This window comes from Haliotis asinina, chromosome 1, assembly GCF_037392515.1.
Source record: "Haliotis asinina isolate JCU_RB_2024 chromosome 1, JCU_Hal_asi_v2, whole genome shotgun sequence".
Classification (NCBI taxonomy): Eukaryota; Metazoa; Mollusca; class Gastropoda; order Lepetellida; family Haliotidae; genus Haliotis; species Haliotis asinina.
The window spans coordinates 24,296,752-24,319,245 of NC_090280.1; the positions used below are offsets into that span (position 1 = coordinate 24,296,752).

Consider the following 22,494-nt stretch of genomic DNA (forward strand, 5'->3'; position numbering starts at 1 on the left):
TAAATAAGAAATACATAATAATGACTAGCACTAGCTATTTTGTGTGTCTCCCCAGGTCAGAGAGAGATGTCCCTGAAGCAGCCATGGCAATGAGACCAGTCAATACCTGACAAAACGAAGAGAAGCGGAATCAGAAGAAAGGAGGCTGAAGATATACTTCGTCTGCCCTTTTGAAAGGACACTTACTGTGGACAGTTCCCTAATGGGGTTAGCATGTGGAATTTGCATGGTTCAGCATGTTCCAAGAACGGAGTACCTCTGTAATGTGCATCCCTAGCTCGTGCATGTTAATTACGTCAATATTTCCAGAATGACTGTAATTCCACAGCCTCTTGTCTTGCCGACCTGATTGTCAAAAGTATTTTGCATTACCTATTGACCTTTGTTTAGTCTCCGTGGGCTCTTGTATGATCACAGTGATAAGCCTTATCACGGAATCCCTATCTTTGAGGGCACCCTTTTAGAGCAACCTCCTCGTGGTGGGTGCTGGGTAACGCTAATAGCTCCATGTAGGCATGTATAGGCATGTAGGTCCACAGCAGCCCAATGCTGGTCGAAGGACCGAATTGGGTAACCCTAGTTTGCACCCCTGTCGAGGAATGGATCCTGGTTGCTGAGGGCAATAGGAACCTGGATTCCCTTTCCTTATGTACATAATGATATATTGTATAACGCCTTGTTTCAAGCGTATCTGCTGCTAAACGACAAGTTTCATTTCTCTTTCGAAATGCATATCCATATATCATCAACAAGTCATTTATGTGGTTTCGACATTTCTGTGTCATTTGTGACTCAAGAATACTGGTAATACGGCTTCTATATAATTTATGTCGTCCTGAGTTTCGTCCGGATGTTTCACATATTAGTAAAAGGTATCAGGTCGAATGGTGAACTGAACAATTTTGACGGCCATACATGTTAAAAATGTATAGAGACCTTCAGTTGAGTCACTGTTGAAAGAGGCTGTTCCTTGCCTGAAACAAGTTCTGGTAACCTGATTTTGAAAACAATTATGAGCGCTTCAACAATTGCTTGCATCTGTGGGCAAGAGCTTGCCCCACTTTGTGAAGACCCTTTCCTTTATGCACTCCAGAAACATGAACTTCTGCTCGGTTGGCAAAGTCAAAGAAGATATGTGAGGAGTTTAGATTGAGCTTCTGGAATATCTATGATCTGCTGTCCTTCAAAAGTCATCAGATATTCCCTTCCGCTGATTCAGTTGTGGAAGAAATAAAGGCATCCACAGAGACCGCCTCATCAGATTCATGTTTAAACATACCCATATAAATTCAGAGTGCAATTCTCACAAGACTGCATTGCAAGAGGGATAACCCCAACTTTCCAAAAAGTTCACTTTCCCCGTGTTGTTGGCCAATATTCACACAGCTCCGACCCTTGAGGCGGAATGAGCATGCTTTTATCTGCGAATATTCTAAGAGCTTCAGGCGACTCTTGCACAATAGCTGCTTGATCAAGTTTGTCATTCAAGGCATCGACAAAGCTTTCAGAACCAAGTCTGGCCGACATGGCATTTCATATCCGATGTATCACTGACAAAGTAAAGTTATAACTACCAAGTATGCGACTTTAATTTTTGCAGAAGCCGCGGTGGCTGAGTGGGTTAGACGGCTGACTTTGCGTGCTGGCTCCGGTGCCTGACTCCGAGAGTGTGGGTTCGTATCTCATATGGGATTCAACCCGACAAAGGCATGAAACCCAAAATGCTGGTATCACGTTTGATCTTCAGGATTGTCACCACTGTCGCTGACATTTCCTTGTTGTGTTCTCATCAGTGATGAACATGGACACCCCGCATTAAAAATGTCTATGTTTGGCCTTGATACGACTGACCAGACATTTTGTCATCTTCCTTTTCACAAAAAGGTGATAACTGAGGTCTGAGGTATGTCATCTTCTTTATGTTGAGGAGCACGAGGTTTCGGGATATATTCTGATTTCTTTATCATGTGAATGAAAACTATATAGGAAACAAAAAGCGTGCCAGACACCTGATAAGATAGCAATGGTGGCCGAAGCTAACTAGCACTGACTGGGACGGGCATGTGTATAACGCCTAATGTCATTCAAATGTCATGCCTGATCATCAGATCCCGTTTCTTGATAGGCATTTAGACGTTGGAGGGTAACCATTGCAACGTATGGTATAGATGTGCAACTTGTTTAATATTTACCATACGTAAGTCGCCTGGTACAACAATCATGGATTGCTAAAGACCACTCCATCACCAAATCTTCAAGGATCAAGTTCAGCATCACTTTTGACGATCTGCTGACCTGCTTGTTGGTGGTGGCTGCCACTTCTGAGTTATCTTAGTTGACCAATCTATAACTTGTTAAGCAAAAAATATGGTCCTATTTTATCGATCCCAATGTCTATATTATACATCTATATTTCAGGTTATATACATAATATCTAACATATTGTATCAGCGTTACGGATCATGGGTTTTGAATGTGACCGGCTAAATCCTGAACCACAATGTTTCAACACCCATTCCATCTCTAGTGAGTGAGTGAGTGAGTGAGTTTAGTTTCACGCCGCACCCAGCAATATTCCAGCCATATGGCGGCGGTCTGTAAATAATCGAGATCAGACAATCCAGTGACCAACAACATGAACATCGATCTGCGCAATTGGGAACCGATGGCGTGTCAACCAAGTCAGCAAGGATGACCACCTGATCCCGTTTGTCGCCTTTTACGACAAGCATGGCCGCCTTTTATGACAAGCATGGGTTGCCTATTCTACCCCTTCATGGGTCCCCTCTCTAGTCTGTATATAACAATCATAAGTACGGGTGTCTTCATGAACATTTATACACAAGCATTTTGATGCCTCCTATACTCAAATCATCAAAGGCATTCATTTTGTAGGCATCGTCTTGCTAATGCATATGGAAACCACAGATCTCCCCACATGGTCTTAGATTTAGTCTTCTATATGTTTTGTGTACATACACCTTTCAGGATTATGATGCAATATGTTGCACAGGTGTAACACTGGAATCTATAGATTCTATGATGGAAGCAGTGTTTTGTGTAGAAGACTCTTTATTGGTTTGAGGTTCATTATGTGCATTAACATTGTCTAGCCTGTGTGCATTAAGTTAGGAACTATGTTATATGCCGCGTTTTGATTGCGAGTTTCTGTAGAATGAAATGTTGAATATATGTTACTTCTAGTCCATGATAGTTTGTTCTTTTGTCTGTTGTAACAGAAATACAAAGTATCCGTTACAAGTCATTCTTCACAACGGCTTCGGTATGATTGCGTTTGGTCATATTGAGACACAATGATCATACATAGGACTACCGACTTGAATGTCCAGAAAATAACCAACTTTCCAAAACATGGTTTCTAACGTTATGCGCCTCTGCTATCCTATCTGCATTTAATTGCGGGGGGTATAGTATGAATGTATGTATGTATGTATGTATGTATGTATGTATGTATGTATGTATGTGTGTGTGTGTGTGTGTGTGCGTGCGAAACGTGATCTGTAGAAGTACATGGAGGCCACATAAATAAGTACCTTCACATGAAGATATGTGAAATATGATTGGAAAATTGTACACTTTTAAACCTTTACGTGGCACTGAAAGACCCCAAAATTGAAATAGCCACGGTAGCTTATGGATTCTTGCAAAATTAGAACTAATGTAGTTATCTGTTTATTTGTTAATGATAATGCTGATATTATTTAACTTTACTTTTACACACAAATATTCTAATAGCAATGGTGACAGCTGCTTTTGTAATAATCTTTCTTGGTTTGATATGACTTGTATATATGAAAGATCTTTTAAACGTCAACTGCGTGTATTAAAGAAATAGAATTGTTGCAAAGCGTCTAATAAATGATTTGTAAATATGATTTGTATTTTTGACAGGTAGTTAAATTGAACAGCTGAGAGTGTGAGTGGCTGTATCTGCACATGGGGTTGAAGTTTTGTAAAATTATTGTCCTTCAGTCGGGGTACGACTGTGCACAAACTTTCTCTGCAATGTTTAAGCTTACCGACTATTATAACATTTTAACTACAATCACCAACCGCTAAAAGGATGTTGTAACTTCGGCTTGCATGTAGAAAATGTACTGTAACAATAAGTCCCCATGGTCCCCGGTACGGGGATCTCCAATCAGTTGGTGGTGGTACTCAGCATGTTCCTACATTATACTGTGAAAAGCTTTTAAAATATTTTAGATGGAGGTACTAGTTTTAACTCTCTGCGCTGAGATATACTGCAAATAACGTTGGTTTTAGTGTCCTTCCTTGACATGTTTTTAATTCGTGTGTTTATCATGGATTTATAATTATTTTGAGATGGCAGAAATACTGACGCTGTGATTATAAACTCATTCACTCAGTTATTTAGTTGAGACATAGATCACTAGTTTTAATAATTCACCCAGACTCCCTCAGATCCACGTTTCTAACACATATTCATTCAATGCACTAGTTAACATCCGTGTACTAATGAACAAATGATTAACATGGTTCACATATAACTACACGGAATCTACTCCTTAGGTTACCATTAAAATCGTTTTCAAATGTAATTTCATATGCCTATATGCAATTTTCTGGGTGTCGACATAGCGAATATTGGATCACACAGGTCATAGCTATTAGTGTTTTGGGAATCAGTTGTTATTAATGACACTGAGACGTAATATTATAAACCACACCTTTTCATGTAGTCTGTCACAGACACTGAACCACAATATTTTCCCTGCTCCTTAGCCCTCCCTGCAATACTGAAGCCCTAAAGGAAGCAAGTCTAGATTTTCCCCAGGTGACACTAGAGCTACTTTTCAATTGTAATGAGTTTATCAAAAGTATGTATACTTCCCACCAAACGTTTAGACTCACTAGTGTAAATATAGCCACTTCGGGCAACTGTTGTTATCTAAATATTGCACACTATTCCATACTATTTACTAGGTACAGTTTACATATGAATTGACGTATCGTAAAACAAATTCGTAAGATTGAAAAGATTATTGTTATGAGTTCAATAAATGATAAAACTAAGTGAAAATTGGCGAATTCCTAACAATATAATTATATGAAATGGTGAGTGTAATAAGTGATGGGAAGAATATATTCAGGGACTGCGTGTTACTCTACTTCTTTTGATGATGTTTGGATATTTTGAGTTAATTTGTACACGATAATCTCTGTTAAATCAGTAATGACGTACGTTGGAATAAGATTAGCCATTGAAAGATCCTCTAGTCGTATATGACAGTGGCAATGTTGTTTAAAACAGCCGTTGTGAACTACATTACAAGAAGTGGTAATAAATGAACTTGTTTGTAGCTTTTGTTTGTAGCTGTCCTTATGTTTTCGACACAGCTCTGTTAGTATAAGTGGTTGAGTAAGTGAGCATTCTTTAATGCCGATTTTAGCAATATTTTCAACAATAACACTGCTGGTGACACCAGATATGGCCTTCACAAACTGTACCCATGTGGGGAATCGAACCCGGGTCTTCAGCCGTTAGGTTACCCGGCGCCCCTTGCTAGTACGAGCACCTCAGTGAAAATAATGTTATTATCCTGGGTGATCTAAACTGAGATATAAGCAGAGATAGCCCAACCTTACGTGATGCATCACTCCTAGTCGCAGTAAAACAACGGTACTTCAAAAATGTTGTGTCTTCAGTACGCACTCGAGGACCAAGTTTTTCCCATAGGAGCAAAGACAACTTACATAGGTTACATACTGACCATGTATTGATGCCATCATATTTGAAAAGGTCAGTAATAGCATGTGTTGTACATCTGACCACGTAACTTGACGAAGTGTGACAGTAAAGATAATATAAACACAGCATTATGCACGAAATGGACAATGTCCATTATGAAATGAGGGCTGCCAGGCGACTCTGGTCTGTTGATGGTAAGCCTAGGGAACGTAATTCTACAATGTATGGTCAGTATAAAACTGTTAAGAGCGAGTTCAGACGTTTACAGAGGATCGCAAAAAGAAAATATGCAAAGAGGTGCGAACTGAATTAGCACAATCCTGTGAAGCAAATATTAACACTTTTTACAAAACTTTGAAAAACCAAAACGTCAGAATTGATCAGTGACTAAGGTCTACATCTGGCATATGTAAAATATGGGACAGCTACGCTGACCTGGCGCTAAGACTCGCTAAGTCTCAACGATCATTTCAAAAGTCGCATAGCGAAAGACTAAAGACTGTTAAGGATAATAAGGATAACCAAACTAAGTCTGACAGAAAATTATCTGTGTAAAAAATAAAAGTCCAGGTCCAGATAACATATGTAATGAACATTTGGTGTTTGCAATTAAGAGCCTTCTTGAAAAACTTACTATTCTGTTCACAATGACTCTCGAAACTGGATATCTAATAAAGAACTATAAACTTGGAATGGTAATCTCTATACATAAAGGCAAAAATCAGATATTAAATCTATAGAGGCATTACCTTAACATCATGTATGTGGAAATCATACGTAGATAGGTAGAATGGTGCAGGATACATTGTCCATATTTCTAAAGAAAATTCGGACTTCATAAAGAATATGGAGCTGATTTCCTTGACAACGAAAAGGCATTTGATGGTATTTGGCATGCTGGTGCCTTTGTAAAACAACATGACCTAGGCATAGAGGGGAATCCTCTATATCAAAGTTACAACAATAGATCTGCGTATTTAACATACTGTGGTGAAATGTCAAATAGTCATCCTATTGAAAAAGGCGTAGGACAAGGACAAGTGCTGTCCTCGTGGCTCTTTCTTGTCTATGTCAATGATTTGATCCGTTCACTTAACAGAAAAGGTTTTGTTGAACATTTACTGAAAATTCCAGTTATCATGTTTTAATAATTCACCCAGACTCCCTCAGATCCACGTTTCTAACACATATTCATTCAATGCACTAGTTAACATCCGTGTACTAATGAACAAATGATTAACATGGTTCACATATAACTACACGGAATCTACTCCTTAGGTTACCATTAAAATCGTTTTCAAATGTAATTTCATATGCCTATATGCAATTTTCTGGGTGTCGACATAGCGAATATTGGATCACACAGGTCATAGCTATTAGTGTTTTGGGAATCAGTTGTTATTAATGACACTGAGACGTAATATTATAAACCACACCTTTTCATGTAGTCTGTCACAGACACTGAACCACAATATTTTCCCTGCTCCTTAGCCCTCCCTGCAATACTGAAGCCCTAAAGGAAGCAAGTCTAGATTTTCCCCAGGTGACACTAGAGCTACTTTTCAATTGTAATGAGTTTATCAAAAGTATGTATACTTCCCACCAAACGTTTAGACTCACTAGTGTAAATATAGCCACTTCGGGCAACTGTTGTTATCTAAATATTGCACACTATTCCATACTATTTACTAGGTACAGTTTACATATGAATTGACGTATCGTAAAACAAATTCGTAAGATTGAAAAGATTATTGTTATGAGTTCAATAAATGATAAAACTAAGTGAAAATTGGCGAATTCCTAACAATATAATTATATGAAATGGTGAGTGTAATAAGTGATGGGAAGAATATATTCAGGACTGCGCGTTACTCTACTTCTTTTGATGATGTTTGGATATTTTGAGTTAATTTGTACACGATAATCTCTGTTAAATCAGTAATGACGTACGTTGGAATAAGATTAGCCATTGAAAGATCCTCTAGTCGTATATGACAGTGGCAATGTTGTTTAAAACAGCCGTTGTGAACTACATTACAAGAAGTGGTAATAAATGAACTTGTTTGTAGCTTTTGTTTGTAGCTGTCCTTATGTTTTCGACACAGCTCTGTTAGTATAAGTGGTTGAGTAAGTGAGCATTCTTTAATGCCGATTTTAGCAATATTTTCAACAATAACACTGCTGGTGACACCAGATATGGCCTTCACAAACTGTACCCATGTGGGGAATCGAACCCGGGTCTTCAGCCGTTAGGTTACCCGGCGCCCCTTGCTAGTACGAGCACCTCAGTGAAAATAATGTTATTATCCTGGGTGATCTAAACTGAGATATAAGCAGAGATAGCCCAACCTTACGTGATGCATCACTCCTAGTCGCAGTAAAACAACGGTACTTCAAAAATGTTGTGTCTTCAGTACGCACTCGAGGACCAAGTTTTTCCCATAGGAGCAAAGACAACTTACATAGGTTACATACTGACCATGTATTGATGCCATCATATTTGAAAAGGTCAGTAATAGCATGTGTTGTACATCTGACCACGTAACTTGACGAAGTGTGACAGTAAAGATAATATAAACACAGCATTATGCACGAAATGGACAATGTCCATTATGAAATGAGGGCTGCCAGGCGACTCTGGTCTGTTGATGGTAAGCCTAGGGAACGTAATTCTACAATGTATGGTCAGTATAAAACTGTTAAGAGCGAGTTCAGACGTTTACAGAGGATCGCAAAAAGAAAATATGCAAAGAGGTGCGAACTGAATTAGCACAATCCTGTGAAGCAAATATTAACACTTTTTACAAAACTTTGAAAAACCAAAACGTCAGAATTGATCAGTGACTAAGGTCTACATCTGGCATATGTAAAATATGGGACAGCTACGCTGACCTGGCGCTAAGACTCGCTAAGTCTTAACGATCATTTCAAAAGTCGCATAGCGAAAGACTAAAGACTGTTAAGGATAATAAGGATAACCAAACTAAGTCTGACAGAAAATTATCTGTGTAAAAAATAAAAGTCCAGGTCCAGATAACATATGTAATGAACATTTGGTGTTTGCAATTAAGAGCCTTCTTGAAAAACTTACTATTCTGTTCACAATGACTCTCGAAACTGGATATCTAATAAAGAACTATAAACTTGGAATGGTAATCTCTATACATAAAGGCAAAAATCAGATATTAAATCTATAGAGGCATTACCTTAACATCATGTATGTGGAAATCATACGTAGATAGGTAGAATGGTGCAGGATACATTGTCCATATTTCTAAAGAAAATTCGGACTTCATAAAGAATATGGAGCTGATTTCCTTGACAACGAAAAGGCATTTGATGGTATTTGGCATGCTGGTGCCTTTGTAAAACAACATGACCTAGGCATAGAGGGGAATCCTCTATATCAAAGTTACAACAATAGATCTGCGTATTTAACATACTGTGGTGAAATGTCAAATAGTCATCCTATTGAAAAAGGCGTAGGACAAGGACAAGTGCTGTCCTCGTGGCTCTTTCTTGTCTATGTCAATGATTTGATCCGTTCACTTAACAGAAAAGGTTTTGTTGAACATTTACTGAAAATTTCAGTTATCATGCTCGCCGATGATACCACACTAGTCAGTGCCACAGCGGTACCGAAAGGGCTACAAGTTCCTCTTGGCATTGTTACACAGATCGAATATGATTGGACATTAACGTACAATGCCACCAAAAGTCACGCTCCGGTATTTAGTAGGCTGATTTCCCAACAAAATCCCACCAAGTTCCATTTGTACAAAGTTCCCATACAAACATCCTATAGTGTTACGGATGGGGGAGTAATTCTGAACTCAGAACAAACTTCTACAACTATGGTAATGCTATGTTGCCTAAGCGCAAGACGCACAGCCAGCTCGTCCAAGTCAGGAGGATTAAATAGCTATGATCTCCATCCCATTATATGTGTTAAAATATGGCACCGAATGATTCTCTTGCGTAGCTTCTAGGCATGTGAGTTGCTTAGCGGCATACGCGCTAGAGATGAGAATGTCCCAATTGTGGCAGGCATGTCTTTGATTATGACAGACATGTGCCTCTACACTTTGAGTATTATATGACTGAACGAAATGAGTTCTTCTCTACCCTGATTGACAAACTGGATGTTGGCAGTGATGTTCAAATTGAACTTTGGATGAAAATGATATGCTTGCACTACTTTGTATTACGCCTCAAACAGCACCGGAAATTTTCATACCACTTGGGAAAATGTGTCATCATTATTTTGTAAATATCTACTTCGTCTTAAGAATGTATTAGGCCATCCTCTCTTTTCTGTGCAGTAACAGCTGTCATTTGTGTACATATGTGATGTAGCTATTTACACTCATACTTATATCCATGTATACATTAACACCTTGTATTTGCTCTGAGTAACATCAGGGATATTGTAAAATCTAGAGGAAATCATTCATTCACTGGTGGTGACAGGTGGGTTTCACAAACTGTACCTATGCTGGGAATCGAACCCGGGTAGCGTATAGATACAGTCTTCAAGACCTCACACATCTTGAATCCCTATCAAAAGTTATAGCATGCATTGTATTACCTCCATGAAATAACATCTAGTTATACACACAGTATTTAACATTGTTGTTTCTGGTATTAACAGTTTCATCCTTCTGTTAAAGCTCCAGACTGCCAGCAAAGAAGGAGAGCATTGGGTACGTAAACATGTTGTGAACTGAAGTGTCTTTGATTTGGAAGAGTGGATCAAGTTTTGTCGCTTGGCGGAACTGTTTTCGGTTTTCCTCAAAAAGAGTAAAAAGGATCAGAAAGTTAATGCAGTTTTAACATTTGAAATAAAGTATGTGTTAAGATGCAGTTGTTGCACACTCCTTCATATATTGAATACAATCAGAGTGAGCGAGTGGGAATTTTTTTAAGCCTCACCCGTAATATTCGGCTACATTGTGACTAAACCAAGTTATAGATTTAAACTTGAATAAACCTAAATTAGATAAAAACTGTAAACGAAGGACGGGAAAACAATTAGAGTACCACAGTGCGAACAGAGGAAAAGAATTCGTTCTAAATCACATTGTAAATCGACCCATTGACTTGCTCTTCTGATGACATTGGACGTTACATTGAGCACAGTAATAATGCAATGTGTTATATCAATGTAAAGGTGAATATGGTTAGGCAGGCAAATGCTTGATTGTGGACTTTCCCACAACCTTCTCCCAAGAACTTAGTAATTAAATGCTCTTACCATAGGAAGTACAATTCTATTTTAGAAACTACCCGTGGGGAATAATTGAAAGTGAAAATCTAACTCAAGAAAAGAAGGAGGGATAATCGTAAACGTGTCCATAAAAAGCATGTTTCTAGTTGTAGTAATATCATGTAGTATTAGATATTCTTTCGAATGCGCAATGAAAACATGAATCTGGAAATACATTTGTCATAAAATTGCTGATAATCATGCCCAACTTGGCATAGATTCAAACTTTTATTTGCAGGTGAGGAAGAACCTGAATCCGGTACGTACAACAGTGAAATACATGTGGTAACATTGTATGGATGGTATACAATGTGCACGTAAGGCCAGAACAGAAACGTTACTGCCCAACTGTGCCAAGTAAAGCATGAGCTGAACACAATACACTACATATGAACATATAGCTCTGCCTTGTTAGCAGTATTGTCTTTATGGATAACAACTTCTTTAGTTAGTGAGCGTGACGTTTCGATACATATTCTTGTACCGTTATCGGGTATTATGACTTACTGTACTCTCCAGCTCCTAAAGTAAAACTTAAAGAAGTTACCCTTGTATCTACATAGGGGATTCTTGCATAATTGTGACTTGATCCAAACAGTTTTTCTAATGTTTTAAAGATTATTGAAATAACCCTCCACTCTGTCCTTGTCAATCCAGTAGAAATGTTCTGGCAAAGCGACAAAGTGACATTAAACTCCACTCTTTCTGAAACTCACCTTAAATTAACAGTCTGAAAACAGCGCCACGACAAAAACCCAGAATACATCCTTTCTGCATTACACAGTGGTATACTCATCTGTTTATCTAGATATGAACAAAGATCACACTGTCCACTCCTATGATTTTCCGATGATCTCATTTGATTTTTTGATACTATTCCTGCTGAACATCTGTTGATGTGTGTTACATGGTGCATACACGAAGCTGCACAGCTCTGGTATCCATGTGATACTACAAAGCCCACCTTGCCTTTACGTTTCTCTCTGTGATGATGGTCCCGTCTTGTATCCATCAAGACCTGATGTAGATTTCTGATACACTTATCCGATTTGAATAGCCGCTAGTGACACATGCTAAACAATCTTTTCACAGTTATAAGTATCAGTTACCCACTCTCAGTAAGGAGCGTATACTACAATTCCAGTTCCTTTTCTCAGCCTTGTCGAATTAAGACAGCCGGTGTTGCGTTGTGCGCTAGAGGTACTTCCAGGTCTCAATTCGGGGAGCTAACCATGATTTTATACCTCACAGCTCTTCTTTAGGTCTGTGATCTTCAGATCTTTGAATTTTTTTGTTTGTTTTTTCAAATTTATGTTTTGTTTTAATTTCCAGACGTGGTATCTACCTACATAGCGTTTACCAAACGAAGTAGGTGGTTAGAAGATACTACTTAAAGACTTGATTTTCGATAAGTTATTGCCACGATCTAATCTGCACCAGTTGTTATCAAAGTTAAGTTATCATTATACCAGCATTTGTCCAGCACCAGTATTCAGCTCAGCTCTTCAAAGGCGCCTTGTTTTTTCCACGATCAGTGGATGTCAAACTCTAACGCCACATTGTATTATCAATCTGAGGAGCAGACAACTCTTGCAGCCACTAGGCGCACCGTATTCATATGACTTTCCTGTCCTTACGAGTTACTCATTCACGGCTGGGTGGACTTGGACACATACTCACAGTTTCTGTACCGCAACTAGATGCACGTATTCCTGCGGCCACCATGTATATTCTTTATTCCTCCAGGGGAAAGTTACAAGGGAAGTAAGTTATAACAGCTTTACATTATATCAGCATGCAAAACTATACTAACTTGTAAACGGTGATTATAATACTCCTTTTCGAGGACAGTTATTTTTTTAACCGAAGTAAGCCTTTCATTACTACTTCAGAAAATGTGTGTTCAATGTCCGGATTTGGCACGGGAGGATGACAGGACAGTAAACACCGTACTAATTCCACATCAGGCTTCTGATGTAGAGTTGCACTGATCTCAACAGAACATCTGTCCACAATGTTGCACCAGAGACTAGCTCTCTGATTTTCTGTCCCTGGGCACACAGTGTGTACCAGTAAGTCTGTGTAACTGTTCCTGCACAGCCTGCACACACCCTGGAGGTTTCCTGGTCTCCACATGGCGCACATCTGGATCACAAAAACTGCAGCTTCCTTCATACCCGGGACTCTCTTCGCTGCTACCCACGCTTTATGGGGGAGATAACGGGAGGAATCTGTTGGAGGTGTCTCTCTGGGTCGGTTTCTATTCGTTTTTTTCCCATATGTCGAGCTCTCTTCCTTTAAAATCATCTTTTACAATCCTCTTCCAGGTCAGTCTATTAGGGAATGTTCCATGGCTTCTGAAAATGTTAACGAAACTTGCGAGGTTGTATTTCTCTGCAATCCGTTTGATATCTAGGACAAAGCCAAGAGGGATTTTCGTATACTTGTACTTAGACAAAGCCAGTCTTGTTGATAAGATGCGCCTGGGGAGGAAGTCTGCTTTTGCCATTACAAAGGTTTCCAGGGAACCGCAGATTTCGTTTTTCTATTTCAGAATCCAGTGATGTCCAGCCGAGCAGTGTATTGCAGATATCTGTTCTCGTAGAACGAAGTAGGCCTTGTGCTATCTTGGGGGCTGCTCTCTGGGAGCGTTCCAATCTCAACATTTGTGCTTGCTTAGGTTGCTGCACAGTTCACACCGAAAAAGAGATTCCTCGGACACAAACAGATTTAAAGATTTTTAGAGCTGACTAAAGGGTTTAATCCTCTGACATGTTGCCTGTTTTAAGCAGTGACGTTGTTGTTGATCTCATCTTCCAACAGGCACTGATGGTTCTATTCCAGAAGTTGTATTCTGCTGAAAGGGTTATTCTTACGTGCTTTATTTCTCTGGTTTTGACCATATAACTTAATAGAGGAGCTGACTGGTCCAAAGGTTAGAACTCTAGTTTGTGATGGAGAAAATGTAAATCGCCACTGTCTACTGCGTGATTCGCACATAAATGTAGATACCATGTCTTGCAGATGAGATTTGACTGGTGATATCAGGGTTATATCATCTGCCTGGGTTGGAGTTGTTACACTGATGTCCATTATGATTGATCCTTTCCCGCTCTTGAGGAGGTTTCTCAAAAGTTCATCTATATACAGTAGCTACAGTTTGGCAGATAAAACGCTTCCTTGGCGGACTCCTCTATAAAGCTGGAACCAGTCAGATTTCTCGTTATTTGCTAGGACACAACCTTTCATGTTCTGGTGAATGTGATCTAGTACTGACCACAAGTGGTGAGGTATTTTCATCCGATGGAGCTTCAGCAAGAGACCGGGCTGGTATTCAGTGTCAGAAGCCTTAGAACTATCCAGAAAGGCTACGTGTGCGGAGACCGAGCGCTCTGAATAATGGTGTGCAGTTTCCTGTACTACAAACGATGTGTGAGTCGTTGGCATGCCTCCCTGGAATGCAAACTGCTGTTTGGACAGAAAGCTGTTTGATTCAGTTATTTGTTGAAGTCTTTAGAGATGACAGGTTAAAAAAACTTATATATGGCTTGTAGGAGAGTGATACCCCTGTAAAAGTCTGGATTCATTCTAGATTTATCTCTCCTTTTGCAAATTGGAATATTACCCCATTCTTCAACGCCTTTCGGATGTAGCCCGTTTGCAAGATAAGGTTAAAAGCACCGAGAGACATTTGGATAAGTATTCGCCGCCATACCTTAAGTGTTCATAAGTAACTCCATCTTCTCCAGCAGCCTTGTTGTTTTAAGGGATCGGGATAACTGAGCTATCTCTTCTTAGGGTGGTGTAAACAATGTCTGACAGATTCTTTTCTGTCACTATTTTCTGACGTATACCTTCGACTTCTTTTACTATATTTAGCTTGAAAGGTTTCACAGAAGTGTGGTGCTGACTTGTCCATTAAGACGTTTTTAAGGCGATCTGCGAGGACATTGCATTACGAACGTGCTTATTCCGCTGTTCTGCACATACTGAACATGTCTGAGAGCGTCTAGATCATCTACCTTCGATTTGTGGCTTCGCTGTAGTACACAGGGATGAGTACTATACACGAGGGGTGTGATAACATTGAAAGAGTCTGCACACAAAGTTCTCCCCAGGGGTTTTACACCTGGTGGACTCGATACCGGCACCTCCATATCTATCATCGCTTGACAATGGCATTTACGACAGAAGGAACGGATGGCAGGGTAATAATCTCCATATTGTTAACAAAATTTTATTTTAATTACGGCTTAGTGGATGGTAAAACATACACCTGTTGGCAAGGGATTACTTGACGAAGGGATGCACTTGAGAATAAAGGCAGGTGCGAACACAGCTCTCTAACTTCATCTTTGATTTAACTGGTTTATGGATGGACACCTTTGCTAATTGACTGCAGCTGCGCTTGACATGCTTGGTCAGAACAGTATTCAGTATGAACAGCTACTTGAACACGCATGAATTTCCTTCTTTAAGAATAATTTGTGAAAAATATTTTTAGAATGTGTTACGAAATACATACACAGTAATAATATCATGCAAATTTCAAAATATTTAATCAAAGAATCAAGCTTTTAATGCTTCACATTTCATTTACTTTGGAATGCAAAATAAAACTACTCATATTATGAAAGTTAACTCAACAAGTGCTTGCTAAATGGATGAACCATTTGGAAAATGATATGAAATATCCGTAGAATACCTCACAATCAAGCTTGCTTGATATAGCTTTGCTCAATCTATCTTTTTTTAGGTGAAGAACAGCCCCCTGCATCCGGTAAGTGTGATAGGTTATATGTTATATATATTATTACAGCTTTATGTTAATGCCCGAGGAGATTCAGAATATGTTTGGGTGAAAATATCATTTCAGTAATAAGGTATTGGTCACAACGAATAAAGTCTTGATCGACATTGGTTTACGCACATATTATGGCTCAACTGGATGACATCTGAATTCTTTAGGGGCTAAAAATAGGTTTATGGTAATAATAAATTGAATTTTGAAACAGATACACATAGATAAGCTGTAATATGTGATAACCGGTATATGTTACTTTTATTTTTGTGTATAATCTGGCAGATTCTCCGGGACATGTTCACCCTGCTGCCGTTGCTGTCCCTGTTGTCATTGGTGTCATCTGTGTCGTCATTGTTGTTGTGGTCATCAAGAGAAAAGGCTTTCCAGCGACTGGAATACAGCATGGAGTGTTAAGAGCTAAACATTTAACAGGTTTACTTAGCCCGTGGTATCATTCGAACAACCGTTATATGGCCATGATGTTAGTGTCGTCTTAGTTACAATACCCGTGGTTGGAATATCTCCAGTTGACTAATGTATATCTTGTATCAGACTAATACAGGCATCTGATATCTGATAAACATTTGAAGTATTCTGAAATATGTCAGTGAGTATATGAGTCAGTATTACAACCATATCGAGACTTTACAAGATATGAAGACATCAGCAATGAATTTAGATCACAAAACAAACTGTTAACGATGATAACATTGCTTGCTCTTCATTATTCACAGTGGAATCAAGGAGCGAACTACCGGAACTAGAGAAACTGGAGGATGAAATCAAGTCACCAGGTAGGTTCTCGTTTCGTTCAGGTCTTCGCCTAAGGTAGTTTGTAAAGGCTTGTGCTCAGTACATCTATCCTATCTGTTCAAGACTTATCTCCCTTTGACAGTACTCGTAACAATGTTACACGGCTAATAGAATCATCTGATATTCTATGTAGGGGTAAAACATTACTGAAACATCCTATTGATCAGTAGTGTTGGGTACTTACAGGTTTCCGTGTGTTTCAGTTTTAAGAATATTAGCAAAATACACATGTAAAAGGTGCAAACATTTTGTTAAAGCATGATTTCGGTATAATTCATACTAATGATAAAATTCTGGTGCTGAAGAAAATCAGGTGTTTTGTAATCATTTTCAGAATTGATATATGATATCTTGCATTATTTTTTCTGTAATAGCTGCAGATGAAAATGGAATGGGATCCCAAATCCTGATGAAGGATACAGAAGCTTAACCAGGTAGTTATTCGCTTCTTTCAGATGTATTTTGTATCTGTGTTCACCTTTATTAGATATGTCAATGTTAGAGTGAAATCATAAAGGCACCTGTGACGATGTTATTTTTAGCTTTGCTACTCATCGGTATTCTCTTAGCGTAAAATTAAGCTTGAGAAGGTTTTTAATTACAACACTGGCGGAAATAATTCGGTATGCAGACTTATGTCGCTTTAGCATATCAAAGCACCCATGATTGCAGTTTTGAATTAAGGTTGAAACATACTCATGTTCGTGGTTCCAACAAAGTGATAAACGTTTTAGGAAGCCTAGTGGTTAAAGCGTTCACTCGTCGCGCCGAAGACCAGGTTTCGATTGCCCACGTGGGTTACAGTCTGTGAAGCCGATTTTTGTTGTCCCCGCCTGTGATATTGCTGCAGTATTGCTAAAAGCGCCGTAAAACCTCACTCTCTCGCTCACTTCCCCCACCACGCAGTAACGCAGTTGATACCGACATGATATCAATGAAATACTGTCCAAAGTGACTTTAAATTCCGCCCTCTCTTGTCTGTGATAGGTAACGTACGTGACATTAATAAAAATGATATCCGTGATTCACCTGCCTCCAGATGTTTGGATATGGTGTTAATGTTTCAAATTTAGTGTTTATGCAAGCGCCTGTCAAATCCAAAACTGTCTTTAGTGTCACAGATTAGTACACTTTTGTTCATTTCAAAGTTTATTATTATCTTGATGTGGTCCACTTTCATTATTAAAGTTTTGTTTGTTTCAATGTTTAACGCCGCACAAAGTAATATTCCATTTTTGATCTGAAATGAAAGCATCTGGATCAGACAATCCAGTGATCAACAGTACGAGCATCGATTAATTTAACTGGGAACCAATGACACTTGTCAACCAGGTCAGCGAGCCTGGCCACTCGATCCAGTTAGTCGCCTCTTACGACAAGCATGGGTTATGGCTTTCTTTGTATATTTCACGCCGCAGATAGCAATATCCCAGTCTGTAAACAATCGAATCTGGATCAGACAATCCAGTGATCAAGAACACAAGCATCGGTTTATGTAACTGGGAACATGTGTCAACCAAACGAGCTTGGCCATTCGGTCTTGATAGTCGCCTGTTACAACAAGCGTCCGTTAAAGTTATGTTAACATCCTATGTTTGAACTTGGAATTGGCATTACATATGCTGCATAATCTTCCCGTTTACTTACAGACTTACAGCAGTGAACGGGTGAGCCACATTCGGACAAGTTAGAGCCAGCTGCTCGTGCTTACGACTGGTGTTAACGTGGATAGCAACACTTGGTGTCATCGCTAACTCTCATCGATCATCATATACTCATGTACTTCAGTGTTATTCTAATGTCATTGTTTCGACAGATCATATACAATGATCTTTTTCTGCCAACGACATTTCATATTTTTTGTCTTTGAATCACAATCCAAAAAATGTGATACAAGATGTTCAGAAAAACGTGGTGGTAACTAACCTATTGATATAGTGGCACCTTACCAGAACCTTAATGTAGACCTCCACTTATAGCAACCTTTTGATGCAGACTCTTACTCAGTTCTCAAGTTGAAATGATTATAACATAGTAAGGATATATGTATCAGTGTGTATCATTATTAGGATAATAATTATAGTTAACGTTTTTAGAGCTTCTAAGAGTTTTTGTGAAGTTCTCTAATGTTTGGTTGAGCGAGAATGGATTCCGTCAAACTGAATCTGATGGTAGTTGGCCAGCTTTGATTGTAGAAGTTTTGTCTTCTTTGTTGTTGATATCTGTCGGCGAGACGGTAGATTTAACCAGTTGACACATCAGTCACAGTCATACTGATCACAATATTATGCGAGTTGTTGCCATTAACCTGCCCGAATGTCATTTGTAACATCAGATCATAATTCGAAACGTGGGCCTCATCACAGGAAATTTCATATACAGCTAATTTCCGAACAGCTGATTGGCTGTAAATTATATACTCAGCGCTTACGGAGAATCATGACAGAGTTGCATATTAAGTTCACTTTAATGGTCATTCCATTACGTAATGACATCAACAATATTTCAGTGAGAGGGTATAGTGGGTGAGTGAGGTTAGTTTTACGCCGCACTCAGCAATATTCCACTTACATGACGGCGGTCACTGAATAATCAAGCCTGGACAATGGCTGACACATGTCATAGAGTCCCAACTGCTTAGAATGATGGTCATGACATCAATCACTAGATTATTTGGTCCAGATTCAATTACAGACCGCCATCCTACAGCTGCAATGTAGCTGAGTGAAGTGCTAAACACGAAAAATGTGTCATTAAAAACTCCCAGTTTACACAGTATCCTGGATTGCTAAGATTAACAATGAAGTGGCTGGATTTATGACTTCTTCTGTCGGATCCTATTATCAGGAATAGACCCGTGAAGGTCCGGGTTAGAATACTGGCCTTCAGGAACCAATGCTTGTCGTATAACTAAACTCACTCACTGACTATTTTCAGGAATGCCAACGATAGGCCTCAGGGTCACAGCAATCCTCACTGCCATACTTCAAAACTGCCATATTTGCCACTTTGATATCGTAACCTTGAATAACATGCATTGTCACACCAAAAGACTTCAGATTACTTTCAGACACTTTTGCACGCTGCTACTGTGTTACTATGTAATTGCCGAAATTACTAGGCCACATTAGATGTTAGCGTTCATGAAATGCCAAATGAAGCGTTTGTTTCCCAAGACTGGAAAAGAATAAGAATGTAGTAAAAAGCATGCAACATAGTTGCAGGTAGAAATATGACGTGTGTATTCCGCTTTCCAGTGTATTGATAATACTACAAACCACAATGAGATAGTAGATGTCAGCTGGTCAAACTACATTTGTTATACATCAGTCATGTTCCTGTAGGTTTGCTTACTTTGCTTTGGTCGCTTCTGTTTTGCAAAACCAATACGATCTTAGTTTGCATTTATGGATGATTTAATCATGGTTTAAAACTAGACAAAATCTTTCATAACAAACACATTCGTACATTTGTATTTTTTTATTTTGCTGCACCAGAGAAAGCCTGTAATTCCTTATTAACTCAATGATATTGTCTTCAAATGGACTATAATATTTATATGTGTGTGTTTCTTACATGATAATCAATAGATATGAGATCCACCAATTTTCAACCTAATGCTTTAACAGCCATGTTGATTGCTCATACTGAAACCTTTATCAAACACGTATAAAGACTTACTTGGTCTGATAACCATAATTCAAACATGATATAATTATAAGAAAACATCAATCAATAATTATCATGAAATTATTACTAATTACATTGTCGGGTTTTTTTTTCGTATTCACGCATTTTGTTTACTGCGTGTGCTTGCATTATATTTTATCTGAAAACGCAGTTTTGTTAAGAAATGGAAAATCTGAATAGAGACAGTTAAAATGAGTCGCGGGGTTTTCTTTCGCATGTTTTATAGACAAAAATGACTGGGTAATGATATCTAACTGTTATATGACATTATATTTAATAATGAAGGGCGTTTAATAGAATGATTGTCATATAGTTTGCGTTGCTTGCCATACATTTAACAAAAACATCACTCTTGAGAGGAACGTAAAAACTGCGTTTTCAAAATCTCTTTGCACTCTATATTTATCTTACAGTTTACGATGGATTTACAATTGCTTGGTAGAAATTACATGCATGTATATTAGTCTCGTGTTGCAGTGGTTACACCTGTCGTTTTGTTTTCCTAACAAGGTGGCTGTTCGTGAAACTAGTGGAGACCAAAAAAATGAATGTAAAGAAAATAAAGTTCCATGGCCACTTTAGGGTGGAATAATAATGTTGCAGACGAAGGGTATCGAGTTTTGGAGGTGCTGGTTATATACTGCGAGAATTCCTCAATCATTTTATCGCCAGAATATATCAAACGAATCAGTATTAGGTATCCAGTTTCATGGCCAGTGTTTTATTTTTGTTAACTCCAAACAGAAAACAGAATTTCCAAGATTTAAGTGAGACTCAAACATATAGCAAAACATTATTAGGTCGTGCTATTGTTGAATGATTGAAACCACTTGAAATGAGTCATGACAAGCAACCGTAAAGATACAATATTAATGTAACTGGATCAGGCTTTGATTTATGTTTTCCTTTCATCTTTCTTTCATGTGTTTATTCAAGGAGTGTGTCTTCAGCTATGCTTTGAAAGAGCTTGTAGTAAAATATTTTGAAATAAAGGCGATTTTGCTTACAAGCGTACTATGTTAAGATTGAAGTTCCGTGCTCATGCTCGGTTTGTTGTCGCTGTTTGCCTTTTTGGCTATGGTAAGAGCAAAGGTATTGTTACACTTCCCATCTCATTTAGTATGTAGAAAAATGCCACTAGGTTGAAACTTCTGTACTAGGTACCACTGTACGTAATTCTGTGACTCTGTGTAGAGGGAGCGAGTGGGAGGTGGCACACAACATTCCACAGCTATGAGTATTTCTTTAAGCAGGATAAAAGTTTTACTTTGTTCTTTCACAAAGTATTGTGTTTCTCTGTGTATGAAAAGTGGAGGATGGGGAGACGTAAGAAATGTTCCCTCACCTTAAGCTACACTCTATATAGTGGCTGTGTGTAGAGGAGACTGAAAGATGTGGAACTGTTCTTTCACATGAGGCTACAGTTTGTACTATGGCTCTACGTAGAGGGTACTAAAAGATGTGGAACTTCATATGGGCCAAGATGTTTAACTTGGAACATTGCCGACTTGTGATATCTGTATAAAAAAAAGACTTACTTCAGTTTGATGATTAAAATATATGCTTACTTGTTTTCCCTTCATAGATTAACATTTTCTAGGAAATTCTTGCGTTAAGAACTGTGTCAGACACAGTGCTCGCATGTTGTTAACCTTCACAAAGTCCGTGCAATAACGTTAACTTTATCTCTTTCCAAATGAACATTAAAAACCTTTTTTTTTACTTTTTTATTTTTTAAAATTTTATTTATTTTGTAAAATTTTTGTTATAGTCGGCGTTAGAATTAAGGACTTAGTGATACCTATCGTAGCACCACCCCTATTTCGGGAATCGTATAGTCTAGCAGCTGTTGTAAACACTTTTTTGGCAGTATATCGTCGTGACTAAAACTGTAGTATCGGAAAATATCGTATCGCAGGCTGCATGTCAGTACAATGTACCAGCACTACTAATTATGTTGAAGTAAAACGTTACTGCTACCTTTGATTCATTCTGAATCGAAATACAAGTATCCAAAATACATATATGACATGCCGAAAGTATGAAACGATATTTAGTCAGAACATCTTTCTGAAATAGAACATGCAAAAAGTACAGATGGAAGAAAGTATGAGAATAATGAGTATGTGTTGAAAACCGGACTATGACAGTTTCAACATTTGGTCTGCATCCCTTTCCGTAAGCTGT

The 22,494-nt window shown here is 38.5% G+C and overlaps 2 protein-coding genes across 3 annotated transcripts in view; one reads left to right on the forward strand and one right to left on the reverse strand.

Moving 5' to 3' along the window:
- The window catches only part of LOC137289192 (uncharacterized), a 48,385-nt gene extending 27,072 nt beyond the window's left edge, over positions 1-21,313 (forward strand). The window contains exons 6-12 of one of the 2 annotated variants that reach the window (XM_067820845.1): positions 10,405-10,437; positions 11,239-11,259; positions 15,757-15,780; positions 16,087-16,236; positions 16,539-16,598; positions 16,992-17,051; positions 18,267-21,313. In XM_067820845.1, coding sequence (XP_067676946.1) covers positions 10,405-10,437; positions 11,239-11,259; positions 15,757-15,780; positions 16,087-16,236; positions 16,539-16,598; positions 16,992-17,047 — 344 coding nt within the window. In that variant the 3' untranslated portion in view covers positions 17,048-17,051; positions 18,267-21,313. Of the gene's footprint in view, positions 1-55; positions 3,207-10,404; positions 10,438-11,238; positions 11,260-15,756; positions 15,781-16,086; positions 16,237-16,538; positions 16,599-16,991; positions 17,052-18,266 lie in introns of those variants that run through there. The other variant, XM_067820846.1, reaches the window with a different exon arrangement.
- Positions 1-22,494, reverse strand: part of LOC137289219 (large ribosomal subunit protein mL41-like) — a 254,186-nt gene that overhangs the window by 121,771 nt on the left and 109,921 nt on the right. The window lies entirely within an intron of this gene.